The 22,386-nt window shown below is 38.5% G+C and overlaps 1 protein-coding gene across 17 annotated transcripts in view; it reads left to right on the plus strand.

Moving 5' to 3' along the window:
- The window catches only part of LOC121871006 (potassium voltage-gated channel unc-103-like), a 113,934-nt gene that overhangs the window by 9,890 nt on the left and 81,658 nt on the right, over positions 1–22,386 (plus strand). For 16 of the 17 annotated variants that reach the window (XR_006089810.1, XM_042373049.1, XM_042373052.1 and 13 more), the window contains exons 3-6: positions 5,396–5,434; positions 10,186–10,206; positions 17,596–17,750; positions 20,787–20,907. Coding sequence is in view for 16 of the 17 variants with exons in the window: in XM_042373049.1 (XP_042228983.1) it covers positions 5,396–5,434; positions 10,186–10,206; positions 17,596–17,750; positions 20,787–20,907 (336 nt within the window). In the remaining variant the exon portion in view is untranslated. Of the gene's footprint in view, positions 1–4,785; positions 4,798–5,395; positions 5,435–10,185; positions 10,207–17,595; positions 17,751–20,786; positions 20,908–22,386 lie in introns of all 17 variants that reach the window. The other variant, XM_042373050.1, reaches the window with a different exon arrangement.

The raw sequence follows: 22,386 nt of genomic DNA on the forward strand, positions 1-22,386 counted from the left end.
TTTCAAATTAGAATATCTGCCACCAATCACATTTCAGGACGTAACTATTTTGCCAAATTCTAAAATAGATATGCTAGGCCTCACCTTTTCTCCTAATATGTCATGGAAGCTACAACATTGCTGAAGCTGCCTCCCTAAAGCTGGGAATGCTGTACAGATGCCGTAGCTACTTCACTCCTGAGCAGTTGCTTCAGATTTATAAGGGATTCATTCGTCCTTACTTGGAGTACTGCTCTCATATCTGGGGTGGCTCTTCTTCTATCCAACTGTTAGATAGGGTGGAATCAACGGCATTTCGTCTTATTAACTCTCCTCCTTTAGTCGACAATCTTTCTTCCCTTTCTCTTCACCGCAACGTTGCTTCACTCTCTCTCTTTTACAGGTACTTTAACGGGCAATGTTCGGTGGATTTGGCATCCTGTGTACCGCCGGGCTGAAGCCAAGAGAACGAACGTATCATATAAGTTCAGTCTTCCCTCAAAAATGCGCGCGTAGGATAAACTGTAGTTGTGTCCGCCATGATCCCCAGCGATACATACTTAAGTAAATATAACTTAGCTGTCCTCTCGTGTCTACAGCAGCGTTAGTAAACTGGCACTAGGCTATTGGCTTGATTAACTGGTATTATATTATAGCGTCGTCTTCTATGTTGACTTGTGCAGGCAAGGATAATAAGTCATTAGTTGAGGCCCGTGGCGTTATTTGGGGGTCTGGTTTCATACACCCACTACCGAACCCCTTGAACTCCGAACACATGAACCCCTTGAACTCCGAACACATGAACCCCTTGAACTCCGAACACATGAACCCCTTGAACTCCGAACACATGAACCCCTTGAACTCCGAACACATGAACCCCTTGAACTCCGAACACATGAACTCCTTGAAACCCGAACCTATGAAACCTTTGAACCCTAAACCTATTGAACCCGTAAGCCCCTAAACCCCGGAACCATAAAATCCTACACCCGGAACCTCTCCCAGACTATTTTGAAACCATATTTTTCTGATACTTTGACATTTATATTGCATCATAGTTACTTAATCAAGAGTATTATCATCTACTCATAAAAAGAAGTACACAACTGCTCCTGACTTGATATTAATAGCATTGTAATGTTTTAATTCATCTTAAGTTCAAGAGAAGGTTTTGGACGTTTATTTATGTACGGATGATAATAATAATAATAATAATAGTAATAATAATAATAGTAACTAATATTTAATAATAATAATAATGACTAACAAATATTGTAACATCACGTATCAGAAAAATCAGATCTTCATAACTCATAATTTACTCCACAGGGGTTTCAGAATGTCAGGGGTTCAGGTGTCAGGGGTTCAGGGTGTCACGGGTTCAATAATATCATGGGTTCAGTAGTGTCAGGGTTTCAGTATCAGGGATTCAGTAGTGTCAGGGGGTTCAGAGTATCAGGGGTTCAGTGTCGGGTTCAGTGTCGGGTTCAGTGTGTCGTGCGTGTCTAAGTCTCGCTGCTGAGTGTGTGTGAAGCATGACTCACACTCCACAAACTTTTCAAGTCTTTACAACATGGAAGAAGAAACTTGTTGTGAAAAAAAAATAAATAGAATAAAATATAAAGATCTTTCAAGAATATTTCATAACTTGAGCTAGACACCAACGAGAGTGTAAATGACTTCGGTATTCGGTGTACAATACTCGCTGGTGTGAAGGAAACCTCACCACTCTTTATAAAAATGATCTAATTTATTTCAGCGGAAGAAATTATCCTTTGATATGAAAAGAAAAAAACTTGGAAATTGTAAAAAAAAAAAATCGAAATGTAAATATATGAAATTTAACCGTGTATGCATTACGTAATCAAGAGGGAATATGCGACCCTATTTGACCTGATCTAACCTCACCAACTTAGCATTTTATGAAATTTTGAAGAATTTTGTTTTTAAGATGCAAAAAATTGGTCAGCGGGGCAGTGTATTTGTCCATATGTATACAGTACATAACATTGGCGGTGATCATCGTATATTCTTAAGTATTCTTTAGTAAGTTGTTGTACTCTTAATGAAATTTTTTCCTTAATACTGTTGTTGTTTTTTATATTTCCTTGAATATGTGTATATTTTCCTTGATCTAATTCATATGTAAAGCACTCTCACTTTGCCTTTCAATTTTTGGAGTAATGCAATATGAACTAATTTTAAGAGTTTATGTTAATGATTATAACCAGACATAAGTTATTATTAATGATATGTATTATGTATGTTTTTTTTATCCTTCTGTTTTGCTCTTTTATTCCTGACTAACTAACTGTCTCCTTGTACTAGCACACTGACTGTTATAACTCCTAGCAAGTGTACTTCATCTCGCAGACTTTGTTGACTATCTTAATATACTGTATATAAATTCTCCATAGCTAGTAACTATCTTATTTATGCTAGTAGGGAACTATATTAAGTACTACGTCATCATTAAGCCTGTGAAGTAAGATAAATATATGTAATATAAGATAAATAGATTACGTGATGGTCATATAATTCGCTACCTAGAACATAATATATTAATTATAATATAAATATCAACTTTAGAATTATTTTTAATCAGTCTCCTATTGGTCACCGTCATTAATGATAATAATAACACAATAACTCAATGAACAAAATTATCGTTTTTTTAGGTGATCATTATTATCTTGTTAAAGGTAATAAAACTTTCCACATTAAAATAATATTACATAATTAAACCAAACAATATAGAGTAGTGCACCTGACATAAACACCCACATGTGAGACAAAATTTAAGTGGCAGAAATTATTTATTTGAGCATTTTCTTATTGTGCGACAAAGGAGGCTGAGGATTGATGATTCTTGAAGACATGTGCAGGAACAGTGCCTGGCATAACATGGGTAAAACATGAACTCTTTAGTTCGTTTATTCCTATAATCAGAGTTTGTACAATTTGCCTTCTTGTGGCTTCATAACACAACTTGTTCGGTCAATTTATAGTGGAAGACATAGTTAGATTTAGAATATTTTTGTGTTTAATAATAATTTCAAACAAAAACAAGACCACTCATATATGACACTTTTAATGCATTTTGCCCATAGTCGATATGTCGTGAGTTGAAAACAAAAACAAAAATATTATAAAAGGTGTTGCTGTCACCAACCAAATCTCTGGAATTTTGTCTTTGCAAACAAAGGTTTAGAGTCTAAATATTTTTCTTCAATGTTTTCCGCACAACGACTGAGAACCGAGGTATTTAATATGCCCAGGGGTCCGGTTAGGTTGGTTTGGATAGCTTATTAGTAATATGTGGTTGATGCCACCATCCAACCTTACCTCACCTTCCCGGACCCCCAGCATATTAAATACCTCGGTTCTCGGTCGTTGCGAGGGAAACACCATAGAATTGTCTAAGCTATTACGTGCAAAGATAAAAGTCCCGAGATTCAGTTTGTGGCAACAAAAGCATTAATGCCCTTTATAATAATTTTCTTTCATATTGATATTGAAAGTTTATTTAATTGTATGATTTTCACCACGATATCCGGTTATGGGTAAAATGCAAAAGTGCCAAACTGTAGAGGATATTCATTTTGTATTTGTCTGAAATTATAATGAAACGAAGAAAACTATATCTAATTATGTCCTCTACGATAAATTGATCACTAATTTGTCAAATATATACCTCATTCATGTGGAAAATTGGCATAAATTAAATTTATGAGAATGAAAATCGAGTGAGCACTGAGTCCCAGTCAGTGAGCCTCTCGACTCTGAGCATTATGGCGTGAGACTGTATGGCCTCCGTCACTGACCGTCTGCGACCCTCACTCGCTTCGTTGAGTTAGGAGCGTCGTGAAGGCCGGGACCACCTTGGCTGACACTCACGGTTTTCTGATGACTGTAGCACACTAGGAGTATCACTTCTCTATCATACTATACCAGCTATTAGCCAAACTATTCTTGTACGCTAGATGCCAGTACTCTGATGTCTTCGCTTGCTCATCTAGCACTACTAACTCTACCAGTCCATCACCTGGTTGGAGCAACAGAGCCGGGCACAAGTTTAAATTGTATTGGTCATATATGGCACTGAGAGGCTGGCTACAGTACCAGGATCTCCCGAGGCAGGCGCGTGCAGCTGGTCTCATGAGTAAACCCTCACTGTACCGCTCACCTCTGGACCGGGACACTCTCACCTAACGCTAGATTCATCATGTGCATCATCCTAACACCTCCTGCTTTCTTACAACAAATGAGCCAAAGTAGGCGAAACCATCATGCTGTTGTAGTACAGGTTATCAGTGTGGCCGACTGTGGGCCCATGAGGACATAGGAGAGATTATGGTAGAGGGGACAGTCTCTGTGCTGTCCCATACTTGACATGTTTCCTGACTGACAGTTTTTTATCGCTGAGAGATACTGATAGTAGGAGTTGCTTTGAGCCAGGTGTTAGGGTTAAGGGATAAGGGTTTAATTCATGATGTAAGCATCCCTTTGCTCAAGTGGATCCAAGGAATTGGTCATCATACTTAATACTGTGAGCACCTGGTCTGGCCTTCCCTGTGGCTGGTGTTGGCGGAAGGAAGGACCCGTCTCGATCTTTCTTCTTGCCTACCAGCGTCAAGGTGGAGATCTGGTCTGGTCATCCCTCTTAACAACCACAGGTAGAGGGGAAGGCCAGGTTGGTCTTTCCCTCCGCCAGCAGGTGGCAGAGAGACCGACCTCTTGGTCCATGTGGGTAGAGGGGACGGCCCTGAGCCTCACCTTATTTTTCTCCCTCTCTTTTTCCTGCAGGCAGGAGCAGAGGTAAGACAAGGTCGCCACGTTTGTCGTGTCGCATGACCCTTTCTGACCACACTGACCTTGACCTTGATTGATCTTAAAACTCATGCGACAGACCACATTCCCCTTTAGATGGACCCTCCTGGAACGTGATATTTGTAATTAGTCGCAGACTTCGATACTATTGATAATATATTCAGCTATGTGTTAGTGGCTCAACCGACAACCTACAGACGCCGACGCCCAATCCTGTTTTAATTTTGTAACCTCGATCCTTGTCCCCTCTGAGCTATGTTTTTGTAATAGCTTCGTCTATATTTAGCTCAACTTCTACCCCCATATAATTTCTTTTCTCAGCAGCTTCTCTGTTTTTTCCATACTATATCTACTACTGATTCATTTTTAGTTTTTCTTCCTTTTCCCTTATTCTGTTTCTTCTAATTACTATTGTATTTTTATTTTTATTCCCTTATTATGATCTTTTTGTACATTAATGTCCCTCTCCCTCCTTCCTCCTTCTGCCCCCATGTTGAAGTAATCTTAGTGCAATATCTCTTGATTCCTGTGGTGGTGTTGTTTTTGGCCTGAATAACAACCTTATTTTTTTTTACCCTCTCCACAGCCTCACACTGCTACTGCTCCAGCAGAAAGAGATTTAGAGGTAAATTTTACTAGATGAAAAATGGAAATATATCATTATTACTAAAAAAAAAAAAATATGCAGAAGAAAATATGACACCACCCGCCACAAAGTTCTATTTTTGTTTTGTTTTACCAACTTGCCTGATACTCGAAGAGCCACTTAGGCAGAAGTGCACTATTGACGCCGGAAATAATAACATGCCTGGATAAATAGTTGCACTTTAGGACCATTTTTCCTAGTAGAAACTTCTCCCAAGGGATCACCACCACAAATCAATTGGTTGAATCTTAATGGTCTCCTGACCCGGTCGGTGTATTATGGTTCCTATGTAACAATACTGTAGGTAATTGGCTGAGAATCAGTGTAAGTTGCAGAGAGACTTATCAAAGGGTTTGTTTTGAAATCCGGATACACTCCTCAACCTTCTTGTGAATGTGCTATGCTTTATGCGAAATAATTCCATACTTATAAAGACCTAATCTCCAGAACATGATGCATGCCAGCTACCGCATGTGTTATTTAAGGTATTATTTTATCTTATTCATACATAAAATTTTCCTCCGAATCAGATAACACACTTATGTACTGAAAAGTGTTAGCATGTTTGCTCATCTGCCGTAAAGTACCACTTGTAGTAGATGCGGATCCCTTGATTATTTTAACATTTGTGAGTAACATAATAACCAAGGTGTTGTCAGCGTTCATTGTAACAGCTGTCAAACTCTCTGCTAATTGTATAGATTAAATGCAATATATATATATATATATATATATATATATATATATATATATATATATATATATATATATATATATATATATATATATATATATATATATATATATATGCAATAATAATTCAATGATTAAAATAACTGGAACGTACTTACCATTCTTATAACGCCACACATATGCAACTCTTGACACGAGATAAACACAGCCTGAGAACGTTCTTATTCTACCAATTCGATTCAGTGAGTGAGTACCCAGTCCCCTGATCACAAACTACCGACTGCACGACACCCACTAGGCTTCACTGCCACTACGCCCACGCCCGTGATCATTATATTCTCCCTATGATCACATTAATCCTACGACTGCACGACGCCCATGAGGCCTCACTGCCCAAACGGCCCGACCGCAAAACCTAACTCCATCCTCCGGTAATCACATATAAAAACATCTGAATGCGACAGTTTCGCTTTGTATCTCAGTTTTGTATAGTTACCCCTTCAATCTCTTAGAGGATGGGTTTAGGTACACCAGGACCAGTAGATTAGTTGTTTTCTTTGTGTTGTCATAGTGACGACTGCTAGACTTTTATTAATAGTATCTGAATGAGGCTGTTGAAGATTTTTATAACTTTTCCTTATTTTCGTTTATTTGAATATTTTCTCCAAACATTGGTATGATTTTTAAAAAAGATCTAATATGAAATAACAAAGTCGTAAATCAGACTGGTATCCAATTTTCTTCACTATGACCTGATGCTTAAAGGTCTAATTAATTCAAGAGATACGATAAAAAAAAATCATACCTTAATTCCGGCTGCAGCTGCCAGACTGCATTCTACTAAAATGCGATCTGGCAAATAAATTCTCTACTTTATAATGCACTGCAGTGCCTCGGAGTATCTACAAAACACCCTACTACTAATTTCCTTAGATTTTTGCATTTCTAGACATCCAGTTCTTAGTTTTATAACATTTAGAGCATAGCACATGACATCTTTTTTTCCCCACAGGAAACTAAAGTTTTTTAACACTGGTGATTTCTCTTATTTACATTTTCTAGGTTAAGTATTTTTCCCTGACCTACCGGGATATTCCCCTCCTATTAACCTACCTGCATACCGGAAATAGTAAATACTAGTTCAAGGACTTTCATTATGTCTTTTAAACCTTTTGGTATATACATGAACAGTTACTTATGTTTACTAGTTATGAGTTACTTATGTTTACTAGTTATGATAGTAACATGATGTAGTATTAAATGTTTCTCTGTTACTGAATAGCCTTTGGATTAATCCATCGAGTAACTGTATATAGGATTAAGCTGAGACCACAAGGTGTACACAATAGTCCTTGGTCTAGTAAGACTATATCCTGGTGCAGCAGTAAACTTCCTGGTATACTTCCTGGTATACTTCCTGGTATACTTCCTGGTATACTTCCTGGTATACCTTAAGGTTGCAATAGTGGTTTACTTCCGTGTTCGTGTCTGCATGACCCTGTTTTTCCTCCAAGCATGAACTTTAGGAAATAGAACTCTGTAAGAACTTTTATGTATTCTGTGGTTTCAATATATTCTTATTCATTTAATAAATAAAATTCAGTAATGATATTTATTTATATATATATATATATATATATATATATATATATATATATATATATATATATATATATATATATATATATATATATATATATATATATATATATATATATATATATATATATATATATATATATATATATATATAAAAAATATATATATATATATATATATATATATATATATATATATATATATATATATATATATATATATATATATATATATATATATATATATAATCATGATATACAGATTAATTAAGAGTATTCCATTTGATTATAAGTTATAGTAAGTTAATTTTGGGTATTTTTGGAACAGTTTGAACATACGTATGGATGAGATGTGTATAATAGACATAAACCTTGACGTCTGTTGGTCTGGTAATATGACATGTAGTGAGGAGGGGGCGGATGTCCCCACCCTGTGTAGCTCTGGTGTGGCGAAGGAGAGAACCACTCCTTACCACGTCACTCTGTGTCTCTCGAACAATTACTGTGATATATTATTACTTAATATCTCTATAAACTAACGCAGGGTATTATGGTTAAAATCCATTGTTTCTGTAAGGGAAGTGCCCACACACCCGCTGTTGTGTTACTTCAAACTATTACATTTTAGTCTCTCTCTCTCTCTCTCTCTCTCTCTCTCTCTCTCTCTCTCTCTCTCTCTCTCTCTCTCTCTCTTTGTAGTGATAATTGACAGAGGCGTCCACTCCCTCCTCTCGTATACTAACAGTTCCTTAATTCACCCCATACACACACACATATAGTATACCCTGTATATATATATATATATATATATATATATATATATATATATATATATATATATATATATATATATAATATATATATGTTTGTGTGTGTATGTTCAGTATGTGTAGGATATATATATATATATATATGTATGTATGTATGTATGTATGTATGTATGTATGTATGTATGTATGTGAGTGCGTGAGTGTGTGTGTGTGTGTGTGTGTGTGTGTGTGTGTGTGTGTGTGTGTGTGTGTAATCCTGTAATCACCATCAGCTAGTTCAGTATAAACAGTACCCGGATGTGTATTTATTTATTATGTAAACATATGTTAATTGATATACATTTCTTTGACTTACAACGGAGCAAAGGAAAGGGAAACCCATGGAAATTGTTTGTAATAATCTTGACTATACAGTAGATGCAAAAGACTTGAATGTTTGGTAAGTGTTTTTGTTCGTGTATGTTTAATTATTAATATTATTATTATTATAGCTCATTTGCATAAGGCTTTGTGTGAATTTTTTTAGGGGGGTATAAATGCTTAAAACTTTTTATAAATTTTTTATGGAAAACTATTGATTCGCTGAAGATGACAAGTAGAAGAGCAGCAAGCGTTAAATTATAACAATAATTTTTAATAACAATTTTACTTTCCAGAACCTTAATTTAGTTTTTATATGCAGTATAAAAGGGAACTTAGTGATGTTTTCATAAGATAATTAAGAAGTTTAATTTAATTTTAATAGGCATTTCTTCATGAAATTTTATCCATATGGAGCACGTAAGTAATCGCGAGGAATTTAATTAAAGAGAAATAACTAATAACATTTCATTTAAGACAGAATGAGGACAACAAACCCCCCACAAGAAGGTAAGAGGAAACGATGAGAGGAAAATAAGGGGTGAAGGAGATGAGGAGGAGGCTGTGTGACCTTGGTAAGCTAACACACGTTCTAGGCTTCCTGTGTAGTGTCTTTGTGGTGCGTTGCCACATACAATACCATTATTTCTCATGTTCACTAGAGATAGTTCGCTTCCTGATGAAATTGTTTTCATTAATTTTATCTTCTTGCTGCTCTTCCTATCAATAGCTACCAATAATTATATCAACTTTATCACTTGTCCGTTGACGTGATTGTGTCATCTTGTCAGCAGTGGAAATTTTTATTGGTATATTGTATAATAATAATTAGAGGTTTTCAGGGTCTTTAATAAATATTTCTGTATTATCACTGTGTCAGTACTTGGTTTTATTGTTTTGTTAATTTATATAGCTCTCAGTTATTCAGTAAGTTAATGATGGGTTTCTGTCATTTAAGTTGCATCATTTTATGAAGATACTACATGTTTTATGGGCTTACAAGTGTTTGTGTGAGCAGGTGTTTGTGTGAGCAGGTGTTTGTGCGAGCAGGTGTTTGTGACCAGGTGTTTGTGCGAGCAGGTGTTTGTGACCAGGTGTTTGTGCGAGCAGGTGTTTGTGACCAGGTGTTTGTGAGGACAGGTGCTTGTGTTACCAGATGTTTGTACAGACAGATGTTTTTATATGCTGCAATATTTCCATGGGTTTCTCCGTACCTGTGCTGGTGTGAATGGTGTGGTCGCCCGCTACCCGCTCACCTACCCGCCACTGTCTCATCTTGTTCTAATTGTATTTCTGACATCTTTTACAGCAGGAGGCAGATGATGAAAAGGTAAAACTACCCAAGCTTTAAACTGACTCGCACATGTGCCTCATGACACCAGCTATGTGCAGCCTGTAACACTTTATTGCAAAAATTAATTTTGTTCAATGAAACCACATCTAAACTGTTTGGCGAGCTCATCTCATCTAAAACACAGAGACTAATTTTGCACCCCAACAAACATATAGACACACTACTCAATGCTCGTGCTCTACTGACCTCACTTGTAGTCTCATGCACAAACAGTGAAGTTTGGCTTACTGTGACTTATTATTATGCACGAGACAGTAAAAGAGTTTGACCCCTTTGTAAGTTAGTCATGCACAGGAGATATTATAAAGTTGTCAGTGGCCTCACACTCCTCACCACCAGCGGCACTGATAGTGAGCAGTTGTAGAGTACCTGTTGTCAGGATGAGGTAAATCATTCTCTTAGTTCCCCCTGTTATTACTAAGGCCCCTGCTACGTTATCTGCCACCTCTCAGCACTAATAGTAGCCTTGAGAGATGCATTTGGTGAGTTTCTCTGCTTGAGGTTATGTCATTGGCTGTTCTGGCTGTTCCGTGACTTCTTGGTTTGATGAGTCGATTACATTTCGGCTCCTCGGCTGAAAAACAGCACATGAACAACCTCTTCAGGTATTACTTAAACACCAAAGCAAGATGCTGGTGTAGAGTATCATATATTGCAGGAGAGAGCGCGGGACCTAGCAGGGGGTTAAGTGCGCATGTATGCCGTCTCCTCAGCTCTTGGAGACGCGTTAGCTTCTAACAGCAGTGCATGGCTGTGTGCCGGGACAATGGTCGCTCACTGACCTTGACTCGTTGCTCTGCTCTATCATCTTGGCCTCACCCCGTCCCTTGTCGCTCTCGAAAACACTAATTGTTTTCTTACCTTTTTCCATGCTTAATCCAGGAAAATGAGAAGGTAATTCAGGAAGTCATATTATTCTACATACAGCCCCTTGTATTATCTGCCCGGTGTTCAGTTATCAGTGTTGCCCGACTTTCCATCCACTCGGTAGTCAGCGGCAGGCGCTCAGGGGGTCCCTTTTCACCCCCCTGACCTCGTCACCCTCATCAGTTGCCCAGGACTGAAGATGACGCGCCCCCAGACACGACGGAATCCTTAAATTTGGCAACCATGTATATTGACCCAACGAATTGCTGCTTCCTGACAGTTCCCGGTCAATCTTCCGGTGCAGCTCATGAGAAGTGCAGTGACTCAGGCGACGGTGGTTGGAGTAGTTGCCCGGGCAGCTGGTGGGGACGATGAGGGCCAGATAGGTGGCTCTCACCACCCGATCGTTCAGCCACCTCCGGCTAGTGATCATGGAGCTCAGTCACCACCATCACTCACCCTCGGTGTCCCTCCTCCAACCCGCTCTAGGCTAAGGGTTGCAGCCCATCTGCCTGTGTCTAATACATTACAGCGAGGTCTCGCTACGCACTGGATATTTAGGTTGGTATATTCGTACGCTTTAACACACACATGTAAGTATAAGAAGTGAGGAGTGATTATTTTATATGACAGAGAAAGGTTTTTTGCAGTATCCAAGCGAGTCTTGACCCAACCAGATAATGAAGGGAAAATCCTCACTTCGCTGTAATGTTGCAGACCCAGAAATGAGCCGGACCTGTAGTAGCTGCCCCGAATGCAAAGTTGTGCTCATGGTGTTTGTGTAAATCCTAGCTACGTGCCTCAGGCTCCACCCTATGAGTAGATAGCTGCTGGCAGCCTCCATCAAGGGGGGATCCCGGTACACATACCCTTGCCTCTTGTGACGCGGGTTCTCGAGGACACCAGCCGCTAACCAGTATGCTGCGTGGTCACTTTCTGCCCAGGTAGATAAGACACACTCAACTTACGATCACTTCTGAAGCTTTGTTCGTGTCTGGGAAACAAATGTTTATCAGTTTGTCCTAAATGTACGTTTTTCCGGCTGCTTGTGTTTGTGACGTAAGGATTAATTGTGAGAGAGTTTGCTTGTGTCAGACCTCATACCTGCCGTCCTTTTGTGTGACTCCTCGTATGTGTTTATCGCCATGATGGACGAAGGCATTACGTTTCCTTGGCGCGGATGTGGTTGTAATAACCTAGACAACCTTGGGAACTCCAGACCCAGGCGGAGGAACGGGAAGAAGCAGAGATGGTTAACTGGCGACTCGACTTCACCTTATGGACAGTGGCTGATGTTCTCTGACGCTTACCATCACAAGGGTAGGCACGCATTGGGCGACTGATATAAGCCCCGGGTGATGTGCACTGACTCGTTATAAGCCCCGTGAAGTTTGGGTATGTATTTGGTGGATGTTTCAAAGTGGCGTGCTACTGTAAACTGGTGTGTTCATCCAGTAGTCATGTCTTACACAGGTATATTGTCTGTGAACTACCCCCAGTAGACTATGTTATGCCTCCAGTAGTATGCCAGTACAGTGATGTGCCTTAAATAGTGCCGCAGCAGAGGTGTGTCTACTCTCGCATGCGCCCTGTTGGCTGAAGTACGCCTCTGGTAATGATATTGCTACAAGAGAAGTTTCTTCCTATTATCAGCATACAACCACAGGCTACTATGATGCTGTGAGATGAGTTATGCCTTGTATGGTAGGCTGCTACAGGTTGTGGTATGCCTTTAGTGGTATGCTCACCCCCACTCATAAATCGTACAGGGCAGGAAGCTTCGCATGGAAAGTTATGGTTCCTGTAGTAGAATATTTGGTATTGTGTTTTTACAAAGTTATTACCTGTAAATGAGGATTTTTCCACCAGAACATAATTATTATGCATATTTTTACGTGTAAAACATCAGTGATCTTGTACAGACCATTATTTCCGTAGAATCATCCTGTCTCATTTTTAGAAGACTGTCAGCCTTTCTTATGGTACTATTATTCTGCTGTAGGTTCAAAGCTCTCAAAGAAGAACAATGTTGTTAACTTATAGAATATCTGTCGTTTCTGGGGGATGTTTTCGTTCTTCTATGGGTTAGGGCTGTTCTGTTGTAGGACAAAATCTTCCTTTTACTTTACTTTTATCCTCTTCGCCACTGATCGGCTCGTTAGCTGCTTGGGCGGTCGGTCACGTCTCTGTTACGCACTATTGGCAAGTACTGGGCATGCACTGGCTCCTGAATGTATCTGAACTTACTCCAGTGTTGGTCAAGTATGGCCTTGAAACAGCTCACACTCGGTGCCGTCACAACACTCTGGCAGGTTGTTCCAAGAGTTTACAATTCTCACTTAGAAGTTTGCCCTGGAATTTTGGCTTCTTCATCCCTGAGCTGTGACCCCTTGTGGGGCGGGCGTCCGCCAGTTCCAGATATGGACACTCGACTGAGTAGTGTTCTCTGAGATGTTTATTCACCTCAATTAGGTCACCCCTTGCCCGTCTGGAGTATAAGCTAGGCAGTTGCAGGCGCTCTAATCTCTCTGGGTAGCTGAGGTGCCGAAGTGCAGGCACCAGTCTGGTGGCCTCCCTTTGGACATTTTCAATCAACTGACAGTCCCTTGCATATCTCGGGGACCAGGCAGTACTCTAGGCGGGGAAGCACCTCACTCTTGAAGGTTTAGTTGTTTAATTCACCTTCTTCTCACAATGGCCCGAGAACTATAGCTCATTGTCAACATACACACCCACGTCCTTTTCGCATTCGGTTTCATTAATACAGTTTCTTCGTCCCGTTGGGATATGTGATTCGCAGAACATTATTATGCTTATGGAGCCTATGTTCTGTTCTTCAGTAGGTCGGGTGTATTCTTTTCTAAAATATATTTGTTTGTGTGAAGGGCCTTCAAGTTCATCACTTACAAAGCAACAACGTCTGTATGTGGCTACTTTAATCATTGTTGACAATTGCTTTTCATTAGTTATTAATTTGTAGGTTACTTAGCGTTAGATCATATTATGAGTGTCCCTCTTCAGTACCTTTCTTTTCTTTTGGTATGAGAGCTGTGTCCATTATAACTTTTGTTGGATATATAATTTTTCATTTTATATAAAGTTTGTTCAATACATACATGCTTCTGTGTATTGCATCACTTGTGCTTATGATCACTGTTGTTATTTAATTTTATAGGACAATATTATCTTCTTAGGTCCTATTTTCACTTATGTTTCCAAACTATTTCTTCTTCAGGCAGTTTTTGTTGTACTCTTTATTTGCCTTTTAAAATGAGCTCTGATCATAGGTTATGTATTTTCTTTTTCCTTATAGTTTTTGTTTTATTATTGTTTATTAAGATATAACATTTCTGTAGTATACACTTGTTTTGTAGCACATTATATGCTCATTTGCAGAACCTCGTAGGCTTAAGGCTGGGGCTTTATGCTCCTGACGATTAGCACAAACACTGATTCTTCTTCATCCACAACAAGACCTACTGAACGGTGGTGCGTTGTTGCCCTTTCTTTTGTGTTTGCAGCTGAGGTGTGCACATACCCCACCTAAAGCTCTGCATCTCTAGTTCTTCATTTGTTGTTCTGGCAACTTCTCTCACCCTCGGCGTTGAAGCCAAAGAAACAAATCCAGTACGAATTCTGGCCAAAGGATATTCAGACGGGGTGCAGAACCCAGGCTGCGTCACTTGTAGATTCATGTCAGGTTGAAGATGTAGCCTTCAGTGACACGCTTACAGGATGACATGTGCCTGTAGATAACATTTCCATACACAAGAGAGAGTTTATGTGCTAGTGCGGTGTACGTATGAACAAGCATTATGTGGTATAGGAGACCGTCGTGTTCTCTTGGTGAGGTGGTAAGCTTCGTCAGGTAGTCCCGGGGGAATTTTCTTCTCTTGTGTAATTATCCCAGGTTGATTCTTTTAGCACTCTGTTCACCATGTAGAATATATCTTCATAAAACTCTACTGAGTCGGAATATGTAGAATAATATGCTCCTGAATAACGCGCAGTGTAACTTATTCAATGGAAATAACACCCCAGTCCTCCAGGAGACAGTTGGACATACCTCGCCTCTCTTTGGCCCCTTGCCCTGTAGGATAATTTGTTGAAATCCTTCCGTGTACCGATCTTTTTAAGCAGTGTGTTTGTGCTTTCACCAAATAGGAAACAAAATGAGGGATGGCCATACCTGAATAGTTGTATTTTTTTTATCGTACCTAATACATTCGTGAATCTGTTTTCACGGTCTTTTATTTGATCTGTTAACTTATTACTGTACTAGACTTCACTGACAACGTTTTTAAACCATCACATTGGATACGATGCTGTGTGTATGTCTGTTTGTGTGGGTTTCGAGACAAAACGGCCTCAATCGAAAACGGCCCAAACCAGAACGGCCCCACCGTGACCAAAACGGCCTAACTCTAACCTAACCTAACCAAAACTGAGCATGATAGCAGCCATGTTGGCAGTCTGAGTTGGCTGGGTAACTAACCAGAAGTGGCAACTGGTTGTTTGGTCCAATGTTTACTTCGTTTACATTTGACAGTTGCCACTTCTGGTTTGGTTAGGTTAGGTTAGAGTTAGGCCGTTTTGGTCACAGGGTGAGGCCGTTCCGTTTTGGTAAGAGTGGGGCTGTTTTGGTTTGGGCCGTTTTCGACTGGGGCCGTTTTCTCCTGCTACCGTCTGTGTGTGTGGCAGCATCGTGTACAGAGAGCCACCATGCCAATTCTTATGTACAGCTGTTGATCACGTCACTATAGAACTAATAACACATGAAAACAGATTCATATTGCAAGCTTGTTACGCCATTTTAGCACGGGCATGTTCAACTACATTATATCAGGTGATCATTTTTCCTGGGAATGTGAGACTCAACAGCTCACAATAAATTAAAGTGTGTAGTTTCATATCAGTAGTCCCTAAGTTCAGTATTCAATGATTTCTAGTTTTATATTTGAAGAGTTGTGATTCTTGATCACGTGAAAAACTGGTGGTGACAACCATAGCAAACATCGCCATAATCAAACGATTGTCTACTTCCACAGACAGTGTGTCATCACCTGCGCCCAATGGCTCTCACACTTTGCTGTTGTATTTTTATCTTAGTCATTTTTCGTCTTATCACAGCAGCTGGATTTCTCAATAGTTTAATTTATAAGCTTGTATTTAAAAATAACTTTTGACATTAATCCTTTGGTGACGATGACTTTAGGAGCACATACCATCTTCAACAGATGGTTAATTGCTCTGCAGCAAGCAAACATAGTTCTTGCTGCAGTGTTATCATCTCAAGTCTGTACAGTAGAGCAGAGGGATGTGGGTGACAGCCTAGTTGATGATAGAACAGATAGACCAATGTAGTAGTGCCTCCTAGATCACTCATACGTAGCTACAGTATATCAATAACACTGGTGTACACATATGTCTTCCAAGCACCAGTGAACACAAAGACAGTCTACTCCGGTTAAATGTGAAGTTACGATACCTTGTATATTCTGGGACACTTCTTTTGGAAAAGTTTTTCATGAAGGATTAGTTTAAAGATAAAGAATGCAAATACCTTGCAAAATTTGTCAATATTTTAAAATAATGACTAAACCATAATGTGACAGTTAACTTGTTGCCAGGGTACACGAGAAGCAGGGGCGGATCCAGGAATATCAAGAGATGTGGGTGGAGGGGACCATGGCGAGCCTAGCGAGATGACCCAGCTGGGGAGATTTAGGGGAGTACTCCATGCCCCCCCCCCCCTCCATAGAATTTTTTATTGAAATATGACCAGTATCGTGGGCATTTTGAGGCCTTGTGCACTATATACTAGGAGATATTCTGAGGTAAATAGTAATTACGGTAAATTTATTGTATCACACCGGTCTTTATTTCAACATTAAAAATAAGTTTTTCCGACGTATTTTGACAAGTTTCGAACGAGTTTGATATTCATTTCCATCGGAAATCACCTTTTTTTATAATAAAGATAACCCCCCTCCCAACGATCATAACGCAAAAAGTTAGCTTTTTTTCAGAATAAATAAATTATATTACCAACCAAACAAGAAAACCTAACCAGCTCCCTGCCGGAGGCCTGGAGCCATGCGGGGACAAGGGTCAGACCATCTCCGAGTCATAGAGACACTTGTGACTGAGCGAAAGTAATAATCTTGAAAAATTATTATCTCGGCTATCCTTAATTTCCGGTGGAAATGTCATAGAAGAAAAATGTCTTAGAATTGTGTAGACATTACGAGATACGTATTTTTAATACACAAATAAAGGCCGGTGTGATACTATAAATAAACCGTAATTACTTTTTACGATACAAAAACGCCTTAGTACAATACTGCAGTAAAGAAAAGGTATTGGAATTTTCTGATGAAAATGGGGTCAGGACCTCCCCTGGATCCGGCTCGAGGAAGCTACAATCACTGGACATTGACCGGAGTTTGCTGTCTTGTCTGGAACATCTTTTGACCATATCTTGTTCCTAAACTGCAGACGACGACCCTCATCGGCCTCCTGAAGACTGCCAGACTCCTGCGGCTGGTCAGGGTTGCCAGGAAGATAGACAGGTATTCAGAGTATGGCGCAGCCGTCCTTCTTCTGCTCATGGCCACCTTCGCCCTCATCGCCCATTGGCTTGCCTGTATTTGGTAAGACTGGTGGTGTTTGTCACTCAATAGTCTACAGGTATGGCAAAACATATATCTGTTCATGGGCTTGTTAATCTCTGGCAGTTTTTAAATTTTAACAGCGACAGATATGTTATTGATACCTGTATAGGATAGTAGAGGACAAATTCGGTAAAATTATCGTTTCGATCATCCAGCAATTTTTAGGATTTTAAGTCTTGAAATCAGTAATTTAGACAAGTCTAAAACACGTTTCTTCTATAACATTTCTTCCGCTCATGATAATAATACCAATAATTCAATATTGGATTTTTTATATAGCTAATAAGATCAGAAAAAAACAATAAAATTTTCATATATGACACTTTTGGTGCTCTTTACTCATAACCGAGGTATCGGGAGTTGAAAATCAGAAACCACTAGAAAAAAATTAAGCTATTATTGCACTTCTTGCCACCAACCAAATCTCTTGATTTTCTATGCACACAATAGTTTAGATGACAATTCAAAGACACTTTCTTCTTTGACAAGTCCCTTGCAAACGAACTAGAACTAAGATATTTATTACAGTAAGTCGGAGGGGTCCACCGGGGGCAAAGTCCGATTTATTCATGTAGGACCATTATTTGACTTCATTGCGGCTACATTTGGGTAATTAGTCGGACTGGTTTTGGTTGGTTAGGCTAACTTAATTAGTAATAGGTGGTTGAGAGCACCAACCAAACCTACCTAACTTTACCTAACTTCCTTGGACCCCTCAGTATATTAAATATCTCGGTTCTAAATCATTTGCGAGGGAAACGGCATAAAGAAAAGTGTCTTGGAATTGTCTAAACAATTGTCTGCTAAGAATTAATCATGAGGTTTGGTTGGTGGCAACACATGCAATACACCTGTACTGTAACAACTTTTTAGTAGTTTAATGATTTTCATCTCCCGATATTTTGGTTATGAGTAAAGAGTGCCAAAAGTATCATAGACAAAATTGTATTCCTTTTGTCTGAACTTGATATTAGCAATAAAAAATCCAATATTGAATTATGTCCTCTACTATAAATTGACCCCCGTTTAATTGTTTGGTAAAGGTAGACCAGACAGCTTACGCCAGAAGTAGTTCGATTTCATTATTTTTTTCTACAGGTGTTCTTTGGATGATAGTAAAAAAACAATGTGGCAATGCAAAGAACCTAATAGAACCTGTCCTAAGCAACCTAACCAAAAAAACCTACCTAATCTTACTTAACTTCCTAGCCGGGCCCCCAGACCCCCAGCATATTAAGCAGAAAGAATGTACTTTGATATCTGGTACCATTGAAAGCAAATTTCTTGAAACAGCTTGGTGTAATTTTATGGCTTTTTGTGGACATGAGAAAGTCGGACCGAGCGACTCGGTTGTTGCACAAAAACAAACAACTAACGCCGGCAAGGCAGATTTTTCGGCAAAATGTTTGCGGTAAATAATTAAATTTCTTCGTGTACAAAGCACGTAGATATATAATTTTAGTGTCTTGTTTTACCCCGCAATTTCTCTCATCCTTCATACCCTGCCCATTACAGAAGATTTATGATAGTAAAGAGAAAATTTTAAGATAGTACAGTACTTATAATTAAAATGAAAAGTTGTATCATTTTATTACATTATCACCCAAAGGACATCTGTGGAAAATTTGAACATTCGTAATCGAGCAACTCTTTCTGGTATTAGCTATCTGCTCCACTATTACCCATCATTTTGTTGTCAATAAGATACAGGTATTCTCTCAAGTTATTTTAGAAAATATTTCAGGTATTATTATACTTGTTGCCACACAAAGAATTTTGAAAATTTTGTGGTTACAATCGATCAACCACCCAAGCGGCTAACGAGCCGATCTGTGGCGAAGAGGATAAAAGTAAATTTAAATAGTTAAGACAATTCTAAAACACTTTTCTTGTGAGGTTTCCCTCGCAAATGACATTTATATGCTTGGGGGGTCCAGGAGGGTGGAGCCCCCTGGTTAAGTTAGATCGCTTCTGAGAGAAATGTCATAGAAGAAAAGTGGAAGAATTGTCTAAACTATTGAGTGCAACTATAAAATTCTCAAAATTTCTTGTGTGACAACAAGTGAAATTTATCATACAGGTTGACAATCCCTTATCCGAAATGCTTGGGGCCAGAGGCATTTCGGATTTCGGAATTTTTCGGTTTTCAGAATGGTTAGTTTTTTTTTTAAGCCCACCCGGGCACAGATCACTGACCCACATCGGGGCCTGGGGGGGGGGATATTATTATAATAATAATAATAATAATAATAATAATAATAATAATAATAATAATAATAATAATAATAATAATAATAATAATAATAATAATAATAATAATACTGTAATAATAATACTGTAATAATATTTCATAGTTCTAAGTCGCATTTCTCACTTGTGATGTTTTTATCATTCTTATATTTATTATTATTATTATTATTATTTTATTACAGTATTATTGTTATTATTATTAATTTTATTTTTATATTTTATTATTACCATTATTATTATTGTTATCATTATTATTTTATTTTGGTGTACAGTATTTTAATTAAAATTTTTATTTACTATGAATAATTATTATAATTATTACTATTACATTTTCGTCCACCAGGCCCCGATGTGAGTCAGTGCTTTATGCCCGGGTGGGCTAATCCCTGTTTAAAAAAAAAAAAAAAAAAAAAAAAATTGCCCCACAAAAAAACTCGGTTTTTAGAGCTTTTCGGTTTTCGGAATTTCGGATAAAGGGTTGTCAACCTGTATTACAGTGTACATCTTAAAGAATATTTACTTTTCATACACATGACATGGCTAATCTCTTGACCACCTGATAAATTAACCTAAACTCCCTGACCTGTAATGGAATCTCCCCTTCCTTCAACCTGTCATAGAATTAACCCATCACTCTTAACTGGTCCATAGTACATATTGCCTTAACCCATCACTCTACCTGTTACTCGCTCTTCTAATCACTAGGACTGCTACTGACTCGAGTCATCACTCTACCTGCTACTGATTTGACCCATATCTCGACAGGTATGCCATCGGAAATGCGGAGCGGCCGGGTCTTCCCCACAAGATAGGGTGGCTGGATCACCTAGCCAACGCCACACGGCAGTACTACTACAGCAACAGTACGGGAGGACCTACGCTTAGGGTGAGAGAAAGAAAGATAGAGAGGGAGAGAACTCACCCATGTTTGTGTGTGTGAAGGTGTAGGGTGTATATGTATGAAGGTGTAGGGTGTGTGTATGTGAAGGTGTAGTGTGTGTGTGTGTGTGTGTGTGTATAGGCTTATGTCATGGGATATTTGTTTGTGTGTACAGTATTAATGTCAGTTTGTGCAGTACAGTATCTGCTAAGTTATTTGTGTACTGTACTGTATATGAATATGAGTATACAGTACAGTATACTGTACTGTATTTAACTGGTGACACTAGTAAAGGTGAGGGAGGAACATGTATTTGTTCATGTTGGTATGATTGTGTCCATTTGGATTTATAAGTGTGTGGGTAATTATTGGCAACTGACCTGCAGCCGACTTTTCATAGAAAACGATTTTAAAAACTCCGCAATACAGAGGTTTTTCATTAGATAGATGATTAACCTGGGACCCTCTCCTCGCATGTTTCCTTTATATAGGTTTCTGTCATCTTCAAGCATGATGTCTGTCCATGTGGGAGAATTTTATGTGTACTGCCTTAATGATGAGTTCATGTGTCAATGTTGGGTTCTGAAAAAGAAAAAAACACTCAGTATTTTCATCCTATTAAGACACATAAGCTATATCAAGACATGAATGAATCTTATATTGGGATTTTTTTATTTTAGATTTTCAGGAATGTATAATTATAATCTTTGTACTATTTCAGATTACCTTCTATAAACATGTTTAAGAACCACTAATGCAAGTGATTGTACGATTAACTTGCTGGTACTGTACAGGCATCCCCCGCGTTACAGAAGGGTTCCGTCCCTGGAAAATTGACCGTATCGCGAATTTCCGTAACGTGAAACCTATTTTCCCATTGACTTCCATTATAAAACTGGAGATGCTTTCTTAAGGAATTTTTTTTTGGCCCCAAAAAAGGCATTCAAGCACTTTTATGAATGAAAATAAACATTTATAAACACATACAATACAGTACATTAAATAATTTATGACATACCTTCTTAACACATCAACTTTAAAATCCAATGTACAGTAGAAGTTCAAAAATCCAGACTGCTTGGGGATTGGGTCGGTCCAGATTTTCGGATTTTCTGGATTCTCACGCAGTACTTTTAAAATTCAAATTTAAGGAGGAATAAAGAAGAGATGAAGAGGTACATTTTGATAGTTTATTCATTAGCAAATATAGCATGCTTCATTTATCAAAATGAGCAGTATTAAAGAAAAAGCTGTGAATTCTAGAATTTTATTCTTTGCCTTTTTTATATCATAAATTGTAGACTTTCCAATGTCGTATGTTTCCATTAGAACAGTACAGTATTGCTCACACCACGTTCTAGTTTCTTAATTATTTCAAATTTGTCACTCAATTTCAACGTGTTCTTCTTTCTCTTCACACAACGAAGTTTATCTACTTTAGGAGCCATTATTATGGGCTTGTACAGTACTCTGTAAATGGAAAGA

This window comes from Homarus americanus, unplaced genomic scaffold (assembly GCF_018991925.1).
Source record: "Homarus americanus isolate GMGI-L3 unplaced genomic scaffold, GMGI_Hamer_2.0 scaffold52512, whole genome shotgun sequence".
NCBI lineage: Eukaryota > Metazoa > Arthropoda > Malacostraca > Decapoda > Nephropidae > Homarus > Homarus americanus.